Genomic DNA, 20,259 nt, shown 5'->3' with positions numbered 1-20,259 from the left:
TTACTAATGTATATTGGAGTAATATTCACTAGGTTTTCTTTCACGATGCTATGTACAGTAAGGCCCTGTTCCCACTTTGACGAGGATTTTCTACGAGACGATGAAAAGCTATGTGCAATCCACATTCAATGCATATGAATTGCATTTCCGTTACTATTTACTTGTATATGCAACTGACATTTTCTGCACAGGTTCTTGCCTGAACAGCTGAAAAAGTCTGCACCTGAAATACGTCATACACTACTTATTTGAGGCCGAATTACCCCCATTAAATGACAATGGGGTTGAATTCTGAGCAGAGCCACTGCACGCAGCGGAACACCTCCAGCAAGTACCAGGAAACAGTGACATAACTACAAAGTTATGGGCCTCGGTGCGAACTTTCAAATGGTGCCCCCCCACCATGCCAAAATATTTTCCACCCAAATTCACATTTTCCCTATTAATTTTGCACACTATAGCTTTATTGCAAAGTTGTATAGTGTGACCTCAGTTGCATAACTATCCAGTGCCCCGTCCTGGCATATATTTGTCCCCGTACTGCCATTGTTATGTAATGTATAAAAGAAAATAAACCATTATACTCATCAGGGGCTAACATAGAAGTCATGGGGATCCATATAAGAAGTATAATGCACCCCCATAGTACTCCTTATAGTATAATACACTCCCCATAGTCCCCCATATAGTATTGTACACTCCTCAGTCCTCCATATAGTATAATACACTCCTCCGTATATTAATATACACTCCTCATAGTGCTCCATATAGCATAATACACTCTTCGTAGTGCTCCATATAGTATAATACACTGCTCAGTCCTCCATATAGTATAATACACCCCTCATAGTCCTCCATATAGTATAATACACTCCTCAGTCCTCCATTTAGTATTATACACTCCACATAGTCCTCCATATATTAAAATACACTGCTCAGTCCTCCATATAGTATAATACACTCCTCATAGTGCTCCATATAGTATAATGCACCGCCATCGTCATCCATGTTGTACAATTCACTTCCCATAGTATGATGCACCATAGTTCTTCATATAGTATAATATATTCCCCATAGTCCTCGATTCAGTATAATGCAGCCCACATATAGTATAATACAGCCACCCCACAGAGTATACTGCAGCCCTGCCATACAATACAATGTAACCCCCATAGAATATAATGCAGCCCCCCTCATAGTGTAATGCAGCCCCTCCATACAGTGGCAGTGAGAAAGACATAAGCAAATGGTGACTAGGGGGCAGGGGACAAGGACACAAGGGGGGTAGGGGAGACAGGCACAAGGGTAACATAGGGGGGCTAGGGAGCAAGGAAGACAGGCACAAGGGGACACATTGGGGTTAGGAGGCAGGGGAGGTTACAATGGGACTAGTGGGCAAGGGAGACTGACACAAGGGGACAAGGGAGACTGGCACAAGGGGACACACAGGGACTGGTTGGCCAGGGAGACTGACAAGGGGACACACGGGGACTAGTGGACAAGGCAGATTGATACAAGGGGCACATGGGGACTAGTTGGCCAGGGAGACTGACAAGGGGACACACAGGGACTAATGGGCAAGGGAGACTGGCACACGGGGACAAGGGACACAAGCATAAGGGGACAAGGGAGACAGGCGCAAGGGGACACACAGGGACTAGTGGGCAAGGGACACTGACACAAGGCTACACACGGGGACAAGGCATAGAAGCAAAAGGGGACTGATAGGGACTAGGAGGAAGGGGAGAAGGGCACAATGGGACACACGGGGACTAGGGTGCAAGGGAGACAGGCACAAGAGGACACAAGGGGACTTCGAGGGCAGAGTAGATAGGGACGCAAGGGCTGCAAGGGGACAGAGGAAGACGGGGGGAGACTTGGGAGGAGGGAAAAAGGGGGCACAGGGATTACAAGGACAGGGTAGATGGAGAACACACGGTGAGAAAAGGGACAGGGGAGACTTGAGAGCAGGGCAGATGAGTCACATTGGGACAAGGGGCAGGGAATGCTTGGGGGGTGCAGGAGGACTCAGGGCATGGGAGATGAGGAGCATTGGGACACCAGGGGAGGAGGAACAAGGTGTGTACGGGGGGCCTGGAGGAGCACAATGACCTGAACCTGGGGACCTACTAGGACTTGGGGCACGGGACAGCAGGGAGGAAACGGGGCTGGTGTCACAGGGGGCCAGGGACGCTGGGGGCCGAGACGGAGACACACGGGCAGCAGACACACCTCACTTCCGCCGGTCCCGTACATCTCCATGTTCATCCCCGGATCCTCCATATGGCTGAGCCACTGCGGCATCCCCCTCCTGGGCGGCTTGGTCCACGTGCCCCCCACTAGCTCTGGAACCGCCTGTTCCCGGTCCCAGCAGCTGCCACAGGCTTTGACAATATGGCGGCCACCATCACCTGTGCAAATGCTGCTCTGCCTGGGCCCCGCACACAGCGGGTGTGCGATAAAGTGATGTCATCACGCACCCGCAGTGTCAAAGGCAGAGAGGAATGATGGGAGAGGGAGCATCAGCTGACGCTCTCTCCTCCATCATTGCTTTGAACTGTACCGGCATCATAAATGCCGGTATAGTTCACTGCGGCAGCTGCGACAGGGGAAGTTGGGTGCCTCTGACCTGTCGGGCCCCTGACTTGCCAGACTGTGGTAGTTATGCGCCTGCCTCACACACACTACAGATATCACACACACACACTTCAGATATCACACACACACACACACACACTACAGATGTCACACACACACACTACAGATATCACACACACACACAATACAGATATCAAACACACACACACACACTACAGATATCTCTCACACACACACTACAGATAACACACACACACACACACTACAGATGTCACACACACACTACATATATAACACACGCACTACAGATATCACACACACACACACACTACATATATAACACACACACTATAGATATCACACACAAACACACCAGCTCATACACACATCTCACACTCCTCTCTGGTAAAGGGGAGGCTGATATTAACCTACAGCTCCTCAGCTTCTCCTGCTTGCACACCGCTGTCATGTCCCACACCTCCCCCACTCTCCTCTTCAGTCCCGGGGCTCAGAGCAGGAGATGCTGTCACAGTCTCACAGTGCTGACTGGAGCTGCTTCCAAGTTCCTAACTCTCCCATACCCCAGCTGCCCCCTCCCCCTAGATATGCCTCGGACTGTTGCCGTGCGTGAGGGATCTCCTGCATTGCAACATGGTATCGGCCGGTCCCTCTGATCTGCCGGACGGTGGGCCCCTGACCTGCCGGGCCTCATCGCAGTGGCGACCGCTGCGACCACGGTAGTTACGCCACTGCAAGGAAATACACTTTCAATTTCAAGCTGTCTTGTGATGTCTCTGTGGCAGGTTTTTGGGCCTGATGTAACTCAACAGATCAGATATATTGGTAATTTCAAAACTTATGAAAACATTAATCAGCTGCCTTCTTATCTTCTCATTATCTCCTCAGAGGTGCTGATCGATGGTTGGATTATAAGATTAATTGATTTGTTAGAATTTGGTTCTTGGGACCTCTGCGGTGCAAGAATTTATGGACTGGACATCATGGTTCTTCCATCAATATCTATGCAGCATTTTAATTACCGGATAAAAACTGCAACACAACTCCGGATATCGGTTCACTCACTTCCACATGTAGACATGTAAATGTGTTATTAGCTGACATCTTTTTCTCATAAGAAACAACAATAAATCTCATTTTGTGTCTTATTTTCATTATGTTACTGATTTTCTAATATATATACAGTGCGGAAAATAAGTATTTGATACACTGATGATTTTGCAAGTTTTCCCACCTACAAAGAATGGAGAGGTCTGTAATTATTATCATAGGTACACTTCAACTATGAGACAGAATCTTAAAAAATCCACAACATCACATTGTATGATTTTTACATAATTAATTTGAATTTCATTGCATGAAATAAGTATTTGATAAAATAGAAAAACAGAACTTAACATTTGGTACAGAAACCTTTGTTTGCAATTACGGAGGTCAGACATTTCCAACTTCCTCCAAAGATTTTCTATTGGGTTCAGATCTGGAGACTGGCTAGGCCACCTCAGGACCTTAAAATGCCACTCCTTAGTTGCCCTGGCTGTGTTTTTCAGGTCATTGTCATGCTGGAATACCCAGCCATGATCCATCTTCAGTGCCCTTACTGAGGGAAGGAGGTTGTTGGCCTTTTCAGAAAAGCACCCCCAAAAGTATGATGTTTCCCTCACCATGCATTACGATTGGGATGGTGTTCTTTGGGTTGTACTCATCCTTCTTCCTCCAAATACAGAGAGTGGAGTTGATGCCCAAATGTTTTATTTTGGCTTTATCTGACCACATGACCCTCTCCCATGCCTCCTATGGATCATCTAGATGGACATTGGCGAACTTCAAACAGGCCTGAAATGTGCTGGAGTGAGCAGTGGGACCTTGCGTGCCCTGCAGGATGTTAATCCATGATGGCGTAGTGTGTTACTAATGGCTAATGTTTGAGACTGTGATCCCAGTTCTATTTAGGTCATTAACCAAGTCCTCCCGTGTAGTTTTAGGCTGATTTCTGACCCTTCTCAAAATCATCTTTACCAAATGAGGAGAAATCTTGCAACAAGCCCCAGACAAAGGAAGATTGACAGTCATCTTGTGTTTCTTCCATTTTCTAATAATTATGCCAACAGTTGTTGCCTTCTCACCAAGTCACTTGTCTATTGTCCTGTCGCCCATCCCAGCCTTGTACAGGTTTACAATTTTGTCCCTGGTGTACTCAGATAGGTTTTTGGCCTTAGCCATGGTGGAGAGGTTGGAGTATTAGTGATTGAGTGTTTGGAAAGGTATCTCTTATACAGGTATTGAGTTCAAATTGGTACAATTAATACAGGTAATGAGTGCAGAGTAGGAGGGCTTCTTAAACAAAAACTAACAGGTGTGTGAGAGCCATAATTCTTGCTGGTTGGTATGTGATCAAATACTTGTTTCATGCAATAAAATGCAACAATTTAATTATTTGAAAATCATACAATGTGATTTTTTTTTTTTAGATTCTGTCTTTTACATTTGAAGAGTACCTACAATAAAAATGACATATCCCTTTATTCTCAGTAGGTGGGAAAACTTGCAAAATGGGCAGTGTGTCAAACACTTAGTTTCCTCATTGTATATATATATATATATATATATATATATATATATATATATATATATATATATATATATATATATATATATAGTCCAAAAAATGAAGGCAGCACTCCAATAGGAAAAAAGAGAGCGATTTATTGGCCCATGTGCGACGTTTCAGTCCAGGATGTGGACCTTTCTCAAGCCTTGAGAAAGGTCCATATCCTGGACTGAAACGTCGCACATGGGCCAATAAATCACTTTTTTTTTCCTATTGGAGTGCTGCCTTCATTTTTTGGACTATAGTATGAGGTTTGGTATATACCTGGAAGGATTTTTTGCACCCTTTGTTTTCTTTTGGTGCTGCTTTTTGTTTTTATATATATATATATATATATATATATATATATATATATATATATATATATATATATATATATATATATATATATATATATATACAGTATATATATACAGTATATATATATATATATATATATATATATATATATATATATACAGGGTGGGCCATTTATGTAGCTACACCTAAATAAAATGGGAATGGATGGTGATATCAACTTCCTGTTTGTGGCACATTAGTATATGGGAGGGGAAAAATTTTCAAGATGGGTGGTGACTGTGGCGGCCATTTTAACGTCGGCCTTTTTGGATCCAGCTTTATTTTTTTCAATGTGAAGATGATCATGTGACACATGAAACGTATTGAGAATTTCACAAGAGAAACAATGTTGTGCTTGGTTTTAACGTAACTTTATTCTTTCATGAGATATTTACAAGTTTATGACCACTTATAAAATGTGTTAAAAGTGCTGCCCATTGTGTTGGATTGTCAATGCAACCCTTTTCTCCCACTCTTGACACACTGATAGCAACAGCGCAGAAGAAATGCTAGCACAGGCTTCCAGTATCCATTGTTTCAGATGCTGCACATCTTGTTTCTTCATAGCATATACAATTACCTTCATATGACCCCAAAGTTAATAATCTAAGGGGGTCAGATCGGGAGACCTTGGTGGCCATTCAACTGGCCCACGACGACCTATCCACTTTCCAGGAAACTGTTCATGTAGGAATGCTCGGACCTGACACCCATAATGTGGAGGTGCACCATCTTGGGTGTCAGATCCGAGCATTCCTACATGAACAGTTTCCTGGAAAGTGGATTGGTCATCGTGTGCCAGTTGAATGGCCACCAAGGTCACCCATCTTTCTCTTCCTTGTGAAATTCTCAATAAGTCTTACGTGTCACATGACCTTCCCATTGAAAAAAATATAGTTGGATCCAAAATGGCCAACTTTAAAATGGCCGCCATGGTCACCTCCCATCTTGAAAAGCTTTCTACCTCCCATATACTAATGTGCCACCAACAGGAAGTTGATAACACCAACCATTCCCATTTTATTTAGGTGTATCCATATATATGGCCCACCCTGTATATATACTGTATATATATGTGTATATATATATATATACATATATATATATATATATATATATATATATATATATATATATATACTGTATATTAAAAATACTACCGTAATCTCTGAAACATAAAACCCTTTCCTTTGACCCCCATTCCGCTGCTCCCTTTTTCTTGAGCACTTTGAAAAACCATCTTCAATAAGCTCTTCATCTTCCTTGACCTCTTTTCCTTTTGTAAACTATCCTTCCTGGACCTCACCGAAACATGGCTGAAGCCCTCCGATACGGCCTCACCTGGTGCACTATGTTACAGTGCCCGTCAATTCACCTACACTCCTGTTGTGGATTCTGTTTTTGGGCTCCCTCTGGTGGTTACAGATGGTACTGGGTGACTTGTGTTCTCTGCGGTCTCTGGTGTCCACCTGTTCTATCAGGATATGGGAGTTTCCTATTTAACCTGGCTTTCTTGTCATTTCCTCGCCGGCTATCAATGTAATCAGTGTGTCTTGTTACCTCTGCTTCCCGCTTCTGTATTCTTCAGGACAAGCTAAGTTTTTGATTTTCCTGTTCCACGTTTTGCTTAATTTTTGTCTTAGTCCAGCTTGCAGATATGTGATTCCTTTTTGCTAGTTGCTCTAGTGGGCAGATATTACTCCTCATGTTCCATGAGTTGGAACATGAGTTCAAGTAATTTCAGGATGGTTTTTTGTAGGGTTTTTCGCTGACCGCGCAGTTCACTTTTGTATCCTCTGCTATCTAGCTTTAGCGGGCCTCATTTTGCTGAATCTGTTTTCATAACTACGTATGTGCTTTCCTCTCATTTCACCGTCATTACATGTGGGGGGCTGCTATTTCTGTGGGGTGTTTCTCTGGAGGCAAGAGAGGTCTGTGTTTCTTCTAATAGGGAAAGTTAGTTCTTCGGCTGGCGCGAGACGTCTAGAATCATCGTAGGCACGTTCCCCGGCTACAGCTAGTTGTGTGTTGAGGTTCAGGATCGCGGTCAGCTCAGTTTCCATCACCCTAGAGTTTGTTTTCTTTTTTGTGCTTGTCCTTTTGTGATTCCCTGCCATTGGGATCATGACAGTATAGCCGGCCAAAAAGTGGTAATCGTATTGGCTGAAGTAGGAGGAAAAGTAGTCTGAGGAAGTTTTTTTTTTTTTTTTTTTTTCCCCTCAGAGTTTGCTGCATAGCCTTAATTGCAGCCTGGCTGCGTCTTACCTCCTCTTAATCCTTGAATGGCTCTGACCTCAGCTGTTTATCATGGACGTCCAGAGTTTGGCTTCCAGCCTGAATAATCTTGCTGCTAAGGTTCAAAATATACAAGATTTTGTTGTACATGCTCCTATGTCTGAACCTAGAATTCCTATCCCAGAGTTTTTTTCTGGAGATAGATCTAGTTTTCTGAATTTTAGGAACAATTGCAAGTTGTTTCTTTCTTTGAAATCTCGCTCTTCTGGAGACCCTGCTCAGCAAGTCAAGATTGTTATATCTTTCCTGCGGGGTGACCCTCAGAATTGGGCATTTGCATTGGCACCAGGGGATCCTGCGTTGCTCAATGTGGATGCGTTTTTTCTGGCATTGGGTTTGCTCTATGAGGAACCTAAAATAGAGATTCAGGCTGAAAAAGCTTTATTGGCTCTCTCTCAGGGGCAAGATGAAGCAGAAATATATTGTCAGAAATTTCGGAAATGGTCGGTGCTTACTCAGTGGAATGAGTGCGCCCTGGCTGCAAGATTCAGAGATGGCCTTTCTGAGGCCACTAAAGATGTCATGGTGGGGTTCCCTGCGCCTACAGGTCTGAATGAATCTATGACTATGGCTATTCAGATTGATCGGCGTTTACGGGAGCGCAAACCTGTGCACCATTTGGCGGTGTCTTCTGAACAGGCACCTGAGACAATGCAATGTGATAGAATTCAGTCCAGAAGTGAACGGCAAAACTATAGGCGGAAAAATGGGTTGTGTTTTTATTGTGGTGATTCAGCTCATGTTATATCAGCATGCTCTAAACGCACAAAAAAGGTTGATAAGTCTGTTGCCATTAGTACTTTACAGTCTAAGTTCATTCTCTCTGTGACTCTGATTTGTTCATTATCAGCCATTTCCGTCGATGCCTATGTGGATTCAGGCGCTGCCCTGAGTCTTATGGATTGGTCATTTGCCAACCGCTGTGGGTTTAGTCTGGAGCCTCTGGAAGTCCCTATTCCTTTGAAAGGAATTGACTCTACACCTTTGGCAATGAATAAACTTCAGTACTGGACACAAGAGACCATGCGTATGACTCCCGTTCATCAGGAGGTGATTCGCTTCCTGGTACTGTATAATTTACATGATGTCTTAGTGCTTGGTCTGCCATGGTTACAAACTCATAACCCAGTCTTGGACTGGAAAACGATGTCTGTGTTAAGCTGGGGATGTCAGGGGGTTCATGATGATGCACCTCCGATTTCTATCGCTTCATCTACTCCTTCTGAGGTTCCGGTATTTTTGTCTGATTATCGGGATGTTTTTGAGGAGCCTAAGCTCAATTCGCTTCCTCCTCACAGGGATTGCGATTGTGCTATAGATTTGATTCCTGGCAGTAAATTTCCTAAAGGTCGTTTGTTCAATCTGTCAGTGCCAGAGCATACTGCTATGCGGGATTATGTTAAGGAGTCCTTGGAAGAGGGACATATCCGTCCATCTTCGTCCCCTTTGGGAGCAGGTTTTTTTTTTTGGCCAAAAAAGATGGTTCCTTGAGGCCTTGTATAGATTACCGTCTTTTGAATAAGATTACAGTTAAATATCAGTATCCTTTGCCATTGTTGACTGATTTGTTCGCTCGCATTAAGGGGGCTAAATGGTTCACTAAGATTGATCTTCGGGGTGCGTATAATCTTGTGCGGATAAAGCAGGGTGATGAGTGGAAAACCGCATTTAATACGCCTGAGGGCCATTTTGAGTATTTGGTGATGCCTTTTGGACTTTCTAATGCTCCTTCTGTCTTCCAGTCCTTTATGCACGATATTTTCCGTGAATATCTGGATAAATTTATGATTGTGTATTTGGATGATGTTTTGGTTTTTTCGGATGACTGGGAGTCCCATGTTCAGCAGGTCAGGAAGGTGTTTCAGGTCCTGCGGGCCAATTCTTTGTTTGTAAAAGGTTCAAAGTGTCTCTTTGGAGTCCAGAAGATTTCTTTTTTGGGGTATATTTTTTCCCCTTCTACTATTGAGATGGATCCCGTCAAGGTTCAGGCTATTTGTGACTGGACGCAGCCTACATCTCTTAAGAGTCTACAGAAGTTCTTGGGCTTTGCTAATTTTTATCGTCGTTTCATAACTAATTTTTCTAGTGTTGTTAAGCCTTTGACGGATTTGACTAAGAAGGGTGCTGATGTTGCTGATTGGTCTCCTGCGGCTGTGGAGGCCTTTCAGGAACTTAAGCGCCGGTTTTCTTCTGCTCCTGTGTTGCGTCAGCCAGATGTTTCGCTTCCTTTTCAGGTTGAGGTTGATGCTTCCGAGATTGGAGCGGGGGTGGTTTTGTCACAGAGAAGCTCCGATTGCTCAGTGATGAAGCCATGTGCGTTCTTTTCTAGAAAGTTTTCGCTCACTGAGCGGAATTATGATGTTGGTAATCGGGAGCTTTTGGCCATGAAGTGGGCATTTGAGGAGTGGCGTCATTGGCTTGAGGGTGCTAGACATCGTGTGGTGGTCTTGACTGATCACAAAAATCTGATTTACCTTGAGTCTGCCAAGCGTCTGAATCCTAGACAGGCTCGTTGGTCACTGTTTTTCTCCCGTTTCGATTTTGTGGTTTCATACCTGCCAGGTTCAAAGAATGTGAAGGCGGATGCTCTTTCTAGGAGTTTTGTGCCTGACTCCCCTGGAAATTCTGAGCCCACTGGTATCCTTAGGGATGGGGTGATTTTGTCGGCTGTCTCCCCAGACTTGCGACGTGCTTTGCAGGAGTTTCAGGCGGATAAACCTGATCGTTGTCCGCCTGAAAGACTGTTTGTTCCGGATAATTGGACCAGTAGAGTCATCTCCGAGGTCCATTCTTCTGCGTTGGCAGGTCATCCTGGAATATTTGGTACTAGAGACTTGGTGGCCAGGTCTTTTTGGTGGCCTTCCTTGTCGAGGGATGTGCGTTCTTTTGTGCAGTCTTGTGAAGTTTGCGCTCGGGCTAAGCCTTGCTGTTCTCGGGCCAGTGGATTGTTGTCACCTTTGCCTATTCCGAAGAGGCCTTGGACGCACATTTCCATGGACTTTATTTCGGATCTCCCTGTCTCTCAAAAAATGTCCGTCATCTGGGTTGTGTGTGACCGCTTTTCTAAGATGGTTCATCTGGTACCCTTGCCTAAGTTGCCTTCCTCCTCTGAGTTGGTCCCTCTGTTTTTTCAGAACGTGGTTCGTTTGCATGGGATTCCGGAGAACATAGTTTCTGACAGGGGATCCCAGTTTGTGTCTAGATTTTGGCGGACGTTCTGTGCTAAGATGGGCATTGATTTGTCCTTTTCGTCTGCATTCCATCCTCAGACGAATGGCCAGACGGAACGAACTAATCAGACCTTGGAAACTTATTTAAGGTGTTTTGTTTCTGCTGATCAAGATGACTGGGTTACCTTTTTGCCGCTTGCCGAATTTGCCCTTAATAATCGGGCTAGTTCTGCTACCTTGGTTTCTCCTTTCTTTTGTAATTCGGGGTTTCATCCTCGTTTTTCCTCTGGTCAGGTGGAGCCTTCTGATTGTCCTGGAGTGGACATGGTGGTGGATAGGTTGCATCAGATTTGGAGTCATGTGGTGGACAATTTGAAGTTGTCCCAGGAGAGGGCTCAGCAGTTTGCTAATCGCCATCGCCGCGTGGGTCCTCGACTTCGTGTTGGGGACTTGGTGTGGTTGTCTTCTCGTTTTGTTCCTATGAAGGTCTCTTCTCCTAAGTTCAAGCCTCGGTTCATCGGTCCCTATAGGATCTTGGAAATTCTTAACCCTGTGTCGTTTCGTTTGGATCTCCCGGCATCGTTTGCTATTCATAATGTGTTCCATCGGTCGTTGTTGCGGAAGTATGAGGTACCTGTTGTTCCTTCGCTTGAGCCTCCTGCTCCGGTGCTGGTGGAGGGAGAATTGGAGTATGTTGTGGAGAAGATCTTGGATTCTCGTGTTTCCAGACAGAAACTCCAATATTTGGTCAAGTGGAAGGGTTATGGTCAGGAGGATAATTCTTGGGTGGTTGCCTCTGATGTTCATGCTGCTGATTTGGTCCGTGCATTTCATAGGGCTCATCCTGGTCGCCCTGGTGGTTCTCGTGAGGGTTCGGTGACCCCTCCTCAAGGGGGGGGGGGTACTGTTGTGGATTCTGTTTTTGGGCTCCCTCTGGTGGTTACAGATGGTACTGGGTGACTTGTGTTCTCTGCGGTCTCTGGTGTCCACCTGTTCTATCAGGATATGGGAGTTTCCTATTTAACCTGGCTTTCTTGTCATTTCCTCGCCGGCTATCAATGTAATCAGTGTGTCTTGTTACCTCTGCTTCCCGCTTCTGTATTCTTCAGGACAAGCTAAGTTTTTGATTTTCCTGTTCCACGTTTTGCTTAATTTTTGTCTTAGTCCAGCTTGCAGATATGTGATTCCTTTTTGCTGGTTGCTCTAGTGGGCTGATATTACTCCTCATGTTCCATGAGTTGGAACATGAGTTCAAGTAATTTCAGGATGGTTTTTTGTAGGGTTTTTTGCTGACCGCGCAGTTCACTTTTGTATCCTCTGCTATCTAGCTTTAGCGGGCCTCATTTTGCTGAATCTGTTTTCATAACTACGTATGTGCTTTCCTCTCATTTCACCGTCATTACATGTGGGGGGCTGCTATTTCTGTGGGGTGTTTCTCTGGAGGCAAGAGAGGTCTGTGTTTCTTCTAATAGGGAAAGTTAGTTCTTCGGCTGGCGCGAGACGTCTAGAATCATCGTAGGCACGTTCCCCGGCTACAGCTAGTTGTGTGTTGAGGTTCAGGATCGCGGTCAGCTCAGTTTCCATCACCCTAGAGTTTGTTTTCTTTTTTGTGCTTGTCCTTTTGTGATTCCCTGCCATTGGGATCATGACACACTCCTTGTCCTAACAGTAGACACAGTGGTGGTACTCTCCCTCATCCTGCCTTCTTTTGAAGTGCATTCTGTCTGTTTCTACACTCCATCTAACTGGGCCTGACCACTGCCTTTATTGGCCACTTTTCCACCTGACTTTTACTCTTCTCATTTCTGACATTCTCACCATCATCATAAGTGACTTCAACATTCTCATTGACATCCACCAGTTATTCTTTGGTCTTACTCAGTGTTCCTCCACAGCCACCCACACAGACAGACATACATTGGACCTTAACTTTGCCGGCCTCTGCCCCCTATCTAATTTCATAACCTCACCTCTCACCCTATCTGACCACTATCTACTCCTTTCTCATACCCGTCCTCCTCACCTGCCATCCAATCCAGCAACTAGCGCACCCCCACAGAAACCTTACACACCTAGACATTCACACACTCTTTGACTCTATCATACTGCTGTCCTCCATATCTTCACTCCATAACACAGACAGTGCCAATGTTTTCTACAACGCCACACTCGCATGAGCTATTAACTCTGTTGCCCCTCTCATGCATGGCAGAGTGCGATGAATCAATAGACAACCCAGACACAACAACCTCGCAAAAATGCTTTGGCAAGTGTCGAGGGTTGTGGAGCAGCACTGAAAGAAAACACACTCGCAAGAAGACTTCACCAAATTAAAAAAAGCTTCTCTTACATTCAAGCTAGCCCTCACCTCTGCAAAACAGCTCTACTTCACAACCCTCATATCTTCTTTAGCCAACAGCCCTAAACAGTTATTCAAAACTTTTAACTTCCTCCTCTGCCACCACTGCCCTCTTCGACCTTCCTCATCTCTGCAGAAGACTTTCACATATTTAAAAAATAAGATCAACCAAACAAGCCTTTTCTGCAAACTACCTCAACCTCTATGTATAACAGACCACTGACCCTCACTATAACCTTCCTTCCCACCATTACTGAAGAAGAGATTTCTCATCTCTCCAAATTCCACTTCACCACTTGTGCACTTGACCCGGTCCCTTTCCACCTCTTCCCCAACCTCATCGTCACGCTTATCCCGGCTTTAACCCACCCCTTTTGCTTTCAACCATGCCATAATCACACCTATCCTGAAAAGACCATCCCTCGACCCGACCTCTACATCCAGCTATCAATCCCATATCGCTGCTCTGCTTCACCTCCAAACTAATCTAACAGCATGTCCATGCTATACCTTCCTCCCACCTCTCATCCATCTCACTCTTTGGCAACCTACATTCTGGCTTTCATCCCCAACACTCCACCAAAACTGCCCTGACCAAAATTACTATTCTCTTCACTCTCCCTTCTAGATCTGTCCTCTGCCTTCCATACAACTGTATACTTCTTCCTCCTACAAATAATCTTTTCCCTTGGCATCAAAGACCTCACCCTCTCCTGGATCTCCACATACCATTCTAAACTGACATTTAGTGTCTCCCATTCCCACACTACCTTCTCATCTCGACCTCCCTCTTCTGGTGTCCTTCAAAGCTCTGTCCCTACTCTTCTCAATCTATACCTTTGGCTTGGGAAAACTCATAAAGTCTCATGACTTCCATTACCACCTAAATGCTGGTGACACTCAGGTCTACCTCTCTGGCCCAGACGTCACCTCTCTGCTGTCCAGAATCCCAGAGTGTCTATCAGTCATATCCTCTTTCTTCTCCTCTCGCTTCCTAAAATGCAATGTGGACAAAAGTGAACTCATCATCTTTCCTCCATCTCACTTAACCCCTCTACTCAATCTATGAATCAAAATTAATTACATCACGCTCTCCGCAGTATAGAAAGTCCACTGAATCAGAGTGCCTCATAGTTCCTCAGAGGACTCTGCCCTGTCCTTCAAACTGCACATTCAATCTCTTGCCACCTGTCACCTCCAACTCAAAAATATTTTCAGAATCTGTTATTTTTTTAACCCTAAAACTACTAAAATGTTGCATGTCCTCATCATCTCTTGCCTTGACTACTGCAATATCTCCCTATGTGGCCTCCCTGTTAACACTCTCGCACCTCTCCAGTCCATCCTTAACTCTTCTGCTTGACTAATCCACTTCTCCCCACACCACTCTTATGCTTTTCCCCTCTGTAAATCCCTTAATTGGCCCTCAGTTCCCCAATGTATCCAGTTCAAACTGCTAACACTGACTTACAAAGCTATCCATAATCTGTCTCCCTCACATATGTCCAAACTAATCTCCTGATATCTTCCAGCAGGCAGCCTCCGGTCTTTCCAAGACCTCCTTCTGTCCTCCATACTCATATGTTCCTCATGCAATCGCCTCCAAGACTTCTCCTGAGCATCCCTCATCCTCTGGACTTCTGTGCTGCAACTCATCGGATTATCTACCACACTTGGAACTTTCACACGGAACTTGAAAACCGATCTCTTCAGGAAAGCTTACTGCATGCAATGATCCCCTGCCACCTCAACCCCACTAAAGCTGCCGCAATCCCCTACTCTACTGTCTAGTTTCCCATTCCCCTGTAGAATGTAAGCCTGCATGGGCAGGGCCCGCTCCTTTCTGTACCTGTCTGTCATTGTTAGTTTGTTCACTGCAATTTCTATTTGTGTTTTCCATCTAACCCCTTCTCGTGCATAGCACCATGGAATCAATACGGCTATAAAAATAAATCATAATAATATATACCTGAGTTAGTGTCTCCTGTTCATGTAACAAAAGAAGTTTCGTTCCAGCTCCCTCAGTAGTTTGCTCCAGCATCAAGGAAAAGTGTTCAATGCACTTTATTGAAAGCTTTTCTTGGAGTGTTAATATAACATCCTAAAAGAGAATCATTATATTTCAATGCAAAACCCTTCATATATTCACACATGCAACTAGCGCGTGTAGCTGGCTAAAATCTGTATTTGAATGGCAAGAAAATTGAGGCAAAAAAAATCATGTTCATCAGTTACATTTTTTCATAGTTTATACAGATAACTTTTGAGGTCAGAACATTACTTAATTCATTCATTCATTCATTCATTCATTCATTTATTCATTCATCCCAGTGGGAAAACAGATATAGCTAATGACAGTTAAACCAGAGAATAAAAATAGCTCTAAATATACACTTTAACACAGTATAACAAATAAAGCAGACTATTTAGATCACAATATTTTACCATAATTTACTAACCTAACGATGATCATTCCTAGTAAAGATATACTATTCAAAAGTATTTAATGACATTGACTAAGAAATCTACCAAAGCTGACAAATGGAGATATAGCATCTATATTTTGATAAATTCATATTTTTCCCATATTTCAGTATCAGTTGAATGGTGGGTTATGTTATTGGACAACAGACCCTGCAGAACTTCATGTTTTATGGTTTAGTGACAGCAGGCCGGGATCAAGGTCTGTGGAGGTTCCTGAGCCATGACTTTATTTATAGCTCATGCTGCCCTAGGCACTCAGACCAAGTACACAATTTAGACAATAGAGGTAATTTATCAATGCAATTGCCCAAGCTTTTGCAAATACAAAAAAAATTATACTTGTCACTTGAAGACACATATTTTTCTGGAATCTTGAGATGTGTCACATGCAGACTTACTAAAAATTATCAATTTTGCACCTTAAAAGAAAAGCAATAAACAAGACCAGTTAAGCTCGGCTAAAGGTCTGTTTTCCTCCAAACTCATGTTGATGAATCTGTATCCATAAATGCCAAATAATTGTCTCATTATAAATATAAATTTGTATATACTAGTGTAAGAGTATGTCGGGGACAATCATTCTGTTTTTCCTCTCTAATATAAACGAGTGCATTTTGGGAAATTCAAAATGTATCTCAAGTGAATAAAATATCATGGCCACTAATGTGAACAACTTTATGTTGGTTTTGTGAGTGATGTAATATGAACAATTTTAGAGAATGTTTTAAATACCAATGTTGTGGAACTCATAATGTGTTAATGTACAAAGAATAGGGAAAGTATTAGGGCAAGAAATTAGGACAATGCTATAGGAATAGGACAAAGCTATATATATATAGATAGGGATTGGGAAAGTGCAGTGGAAGTAGATAGTTACAGTACAGGAACAGATAAAGTGTTTGAAAACAGCCCGATATAGGAGGGGCAGGGTTAGTTGAAAAAGGGAAACATTTCCTGCTTTAGATTAGATGATCAGATTAGATAGAAAGTGTGAAAACTATAGTTCAAGACCTGATAGCTGAAAAAAGAGAGTATGAACTTTGGTAAAATGTTCTCTCTGATATTAATTAGGAGAAGATTCTTTATTTCCATTAGTGATTAAATACTTGGAACATGATGCACAGGGGTTCTCCGGTGAAAGCAACTAGTCACCATGTGACTATATGTGATAACTTATTGATTGATGGGGGTCTGACTGATGTGACCAGCACCGATTCTCAGAATGTGGAACTTTTATCCCCATTAGACTCAAGCGTCATGTGCGCCTTGACCACTGATCCATTCTTTCCCTCAGTGGCTGTGAGTGCTATGCTTTTTTTTTTTTCTGGAAGCCCCAAAGAGAATGAATGGAACTGTGGTCAGAAATCCACCTGCTCTTCCATTTTAAGATGGGAATAAAAGTGTCTTGTAAGGGATAAAACTTCCCAATTGCGGTGTCCAAAGGTCTGATCCAAACGATCAATAAGTTATCCCCTATCCTATGGAGTCCATGGATTGGTGTGTTTTAACAGAAGAACCTCCTTCATACAAACCTCCATAACTGTACATCCCAGTTATGGTGGCACACAGTAGATGTGCAGGAGTCGCCAGAGTTTTTGTCGATTCTCCACTATAAGGGGATAACGGTTAGCAGTATTTACATATAGCTGTAGGGAGGGCCCCAGACACCCCAGTTCGACGCTGGACATAATAGTATGTCACATGTTGGGAATCGGTTAATGTATCGGTCATCCATAAATTTCTAAAAACACAAATACCTATGTAACTAAATTGCCAAGTTTTTAATCAGTTCTGCTGAGATTTGCTTCCACATGTTGCACAGACAGATGGCATGGATTGCTAAACAGGAAATGTTAAGTACAATGACAGAAGTGATGGGAAAGCTGATAGACATATTTTGCATTAGGTAGATTACGGCACCAATTAAACATTGCTGCTGCAATATCACAGCTTAGAGACTCATTGGTTTTCTTAATGAGACCAAGGGAAATGCTGAGGACTGAACGAATGTCAACGACAAATCCAAGTGTTGAAATTTGATCAGAAATGTGATTCCCTCTGTTAGGAGGATATTAACAAATAATCTACTTATAATGGCAATTCTAATTACTGCCTTACACAAAAGAGGCAAGAGTTGCTGCTGGTGAGCCTGGTGCATGTTTTGTTGTGTATCGTGCAGCCTGCCATTATGATTATATTCACATTACATAACTGCCACGCTATTCTGAGATTAAACTGTGCTTCATCTTACAGAATAAGCACAAAAGTAAAAGTGGAAAAGAATTCACACATTTCACTGCAGGTAGTATTGTTCTCACTCAAACCATCTATATAGCACTATTGTATAGCTATTGTTTTATATGAAAAGCCTGGAAATCTTTGTCTCCACCTACATACAATATATATTCACAAATCTAAAGGAAGTTGTTTTTAGTTTTTTTTTTCACATTCTAGAAATGATGGCCTGGCAGTATTATGTGTTTGCCCCCCCTCAGTACAACATCCATGAACATGAAGAATAAAATATTTCCGCATTAATTGCTGTACCGACATTGAGATGGAGTTACCTTTTTCTTCTTCTCATCACCTCCAATAATTCCATCTCCAGGCCTCATACATTATACCAATAATGTTAGTTTGTCAATTAAAGTAAGCATTCTATAAATAAAAAAGTAAATGGGGCAGCACAGCCTTCAAAACAAGGACACAAAGCCAAGTGATGTATTAACACTTCAGTGCTTCATGGGTTAACCAACGCTGCCACATCACACACTTCGGGTGCTCCTCGAGGAAAACAGATCCAACTGCATAGTCCACGTAAAAGAAGAAAACGAGGGCACTCACCAGTCTTCTTATTGTGCAAAGATCACTTTATTAGTCCAACATATAAAAGTCCAAGGTCGGGCAACGGCGGAGCCGAAGCTCAGGTGAGCAGGGGGGAGCGGAGACGACGGCCGTTTCGCGCTGTGCTTGCGCTTCTACGGGTCAGTGCATGTGAGAGCAAGACAGCGGAAATATAGTACCGGCCATGGTACCACCCCCCACCGCTACCTCCCTCCCACAGACATACAAAAACACTCAATAAAAAGCACAACTTTAAAACAATGTGACATATCTAGTGTATCTCACATTTAGATATATACAGAATGTACAGAATGACAAAACATGAGTTTAGTGCGCAAGAATAGACATTACTCAATATCTTCATTTTCATATTCATCACATTTCAAATGTGAATGCTCAAAGATCCTACTGAAACTAATCCCGAGGTTTCCCTATTTCAAAGAAAAATAGACAAATCCACCCTATCGTTAAAACCCAGGGGCCCCATCGCTTCACAGCGCATGATCCACCTAGCTTCAACTCTAAGAAGCAAATTATCTAAATCACCCCCTCCAGCTGGCAAAGACACCTTCTCAAGCCCTGCAAAGGTGAGACAATCTGCTTTACCCCCGTGTTTATCTCTTACATGAGAGATCAGACGCGGCACTCCTTTACCTGTAGCAATCGATCTGCAATGTTCCCGGAACCGCATGAACAGAGGTCGTATAGTTTTCCCAATGTAGTAATATTTACAAGGGCACAAAATCACGTATACTACGTGATCCGTCCTACATGTGATAAAATCTTCTACTGCATTCCACAAAAAGCTGGAGTTGAGGCTATCGAGCAGATTTTGTGCACCTCGGATAGAAGTCGGAATTTTGTCAATTTTATTTGTGAGTCGTTAGATTTCATCTAAGATCTAAGAAGATATTGAGTAATGTCTATTCTTGCGCACTAAACTCATGTTTTGTCATTCTGTACATTCTGTATATATCTAAATGTGAGATACACTAGATATGTCACATTGTTTTAAAGTTGTGCTTTTTATTGAGTGTTTTTGTATGTCTGTGGGAGGGAGGTAGCGGTGGGGGGTGGTACCATGGCCGGTACTATATTTCCGCTGTCTTGCTCTCACATGCACTGACCCGTAGAAGCGCAAGCACAGCGCGAAACGGCCGTCGTCTCCGCTCCCCCCTGCTCACCTGAGCTTCGGCTCCGCCGTTGCCCGACCTTGGACTTTTATATGTTGGACTAATAAAGTGATCTTTGCACAATAAGAAGACTGGTGAGTGCCCTCGTTTTCTTCTTTTACGTGGACTATAAAGTAAGCATTCAATGCCATCAACAAAAAATGACAAATAAGTTTTAATAATAATAATTTGTTATGCATTCTACCATTATAAGAAAAATATAAAAAAATTATGAATTAAAGAATATCATATATTCACTTCAGAATGATGAAAAAAAAAAAAGACTCAAAAGTGTCCTGTAAAAAAAAAAAAACACAAGAAGGATTCAAAAAGATGTCATAGACAAAAAAAAAGAAAGAAAAGTTCCAG

The 20,259-nt window shown here is 43.1% G+C and overlaps 1 protein-coding gene across 2 annotated transcripts in view; it reads right to left on the bottom strand.

Annotated features, from left to right (window-relative positions):
- FRMPD4 (FERM and PDZ domain containing 4) overlaps nt 1–20,259 on the bottom strand; it is a 735,397-nt gene that overhangs the window by 20,568 nt on the left and 694,570 nt on the right. For both annotated transcript variants that reach the window (XM_069757665.1, XM_069757666.1), the window contains exon 9: nt 15,360–15,491. In XM_069757665.1, coding sequence (XP_069613766.1) covers nt 15,360–15,491 — 132 coding nt within the window. The remainder of the gene's footprint in view (nt 1–15,359; nt 15,492–20,259) is intronic.

This window comes from Ranitomeya imitator, chromosome 3 (assembly GCF_032444005.1).
Source record: "Ranitomeya imitator isolate aRanImi1 chromosome 3, aRanImi1.pri, whole genome shotgun sequence".
Classification (NCBI taxonomy): domain Eukaryota; kingdom Metazoa; phylum Chordata; class Amphibia; order Anura; family Dendrobatidae; genus Ranitomeya; species Ranitomeya imitator.
Note: the sequence above shows the minus strand (reverse complement) of the source record. Positions and strands in the feature narration are given on the sequence as shown.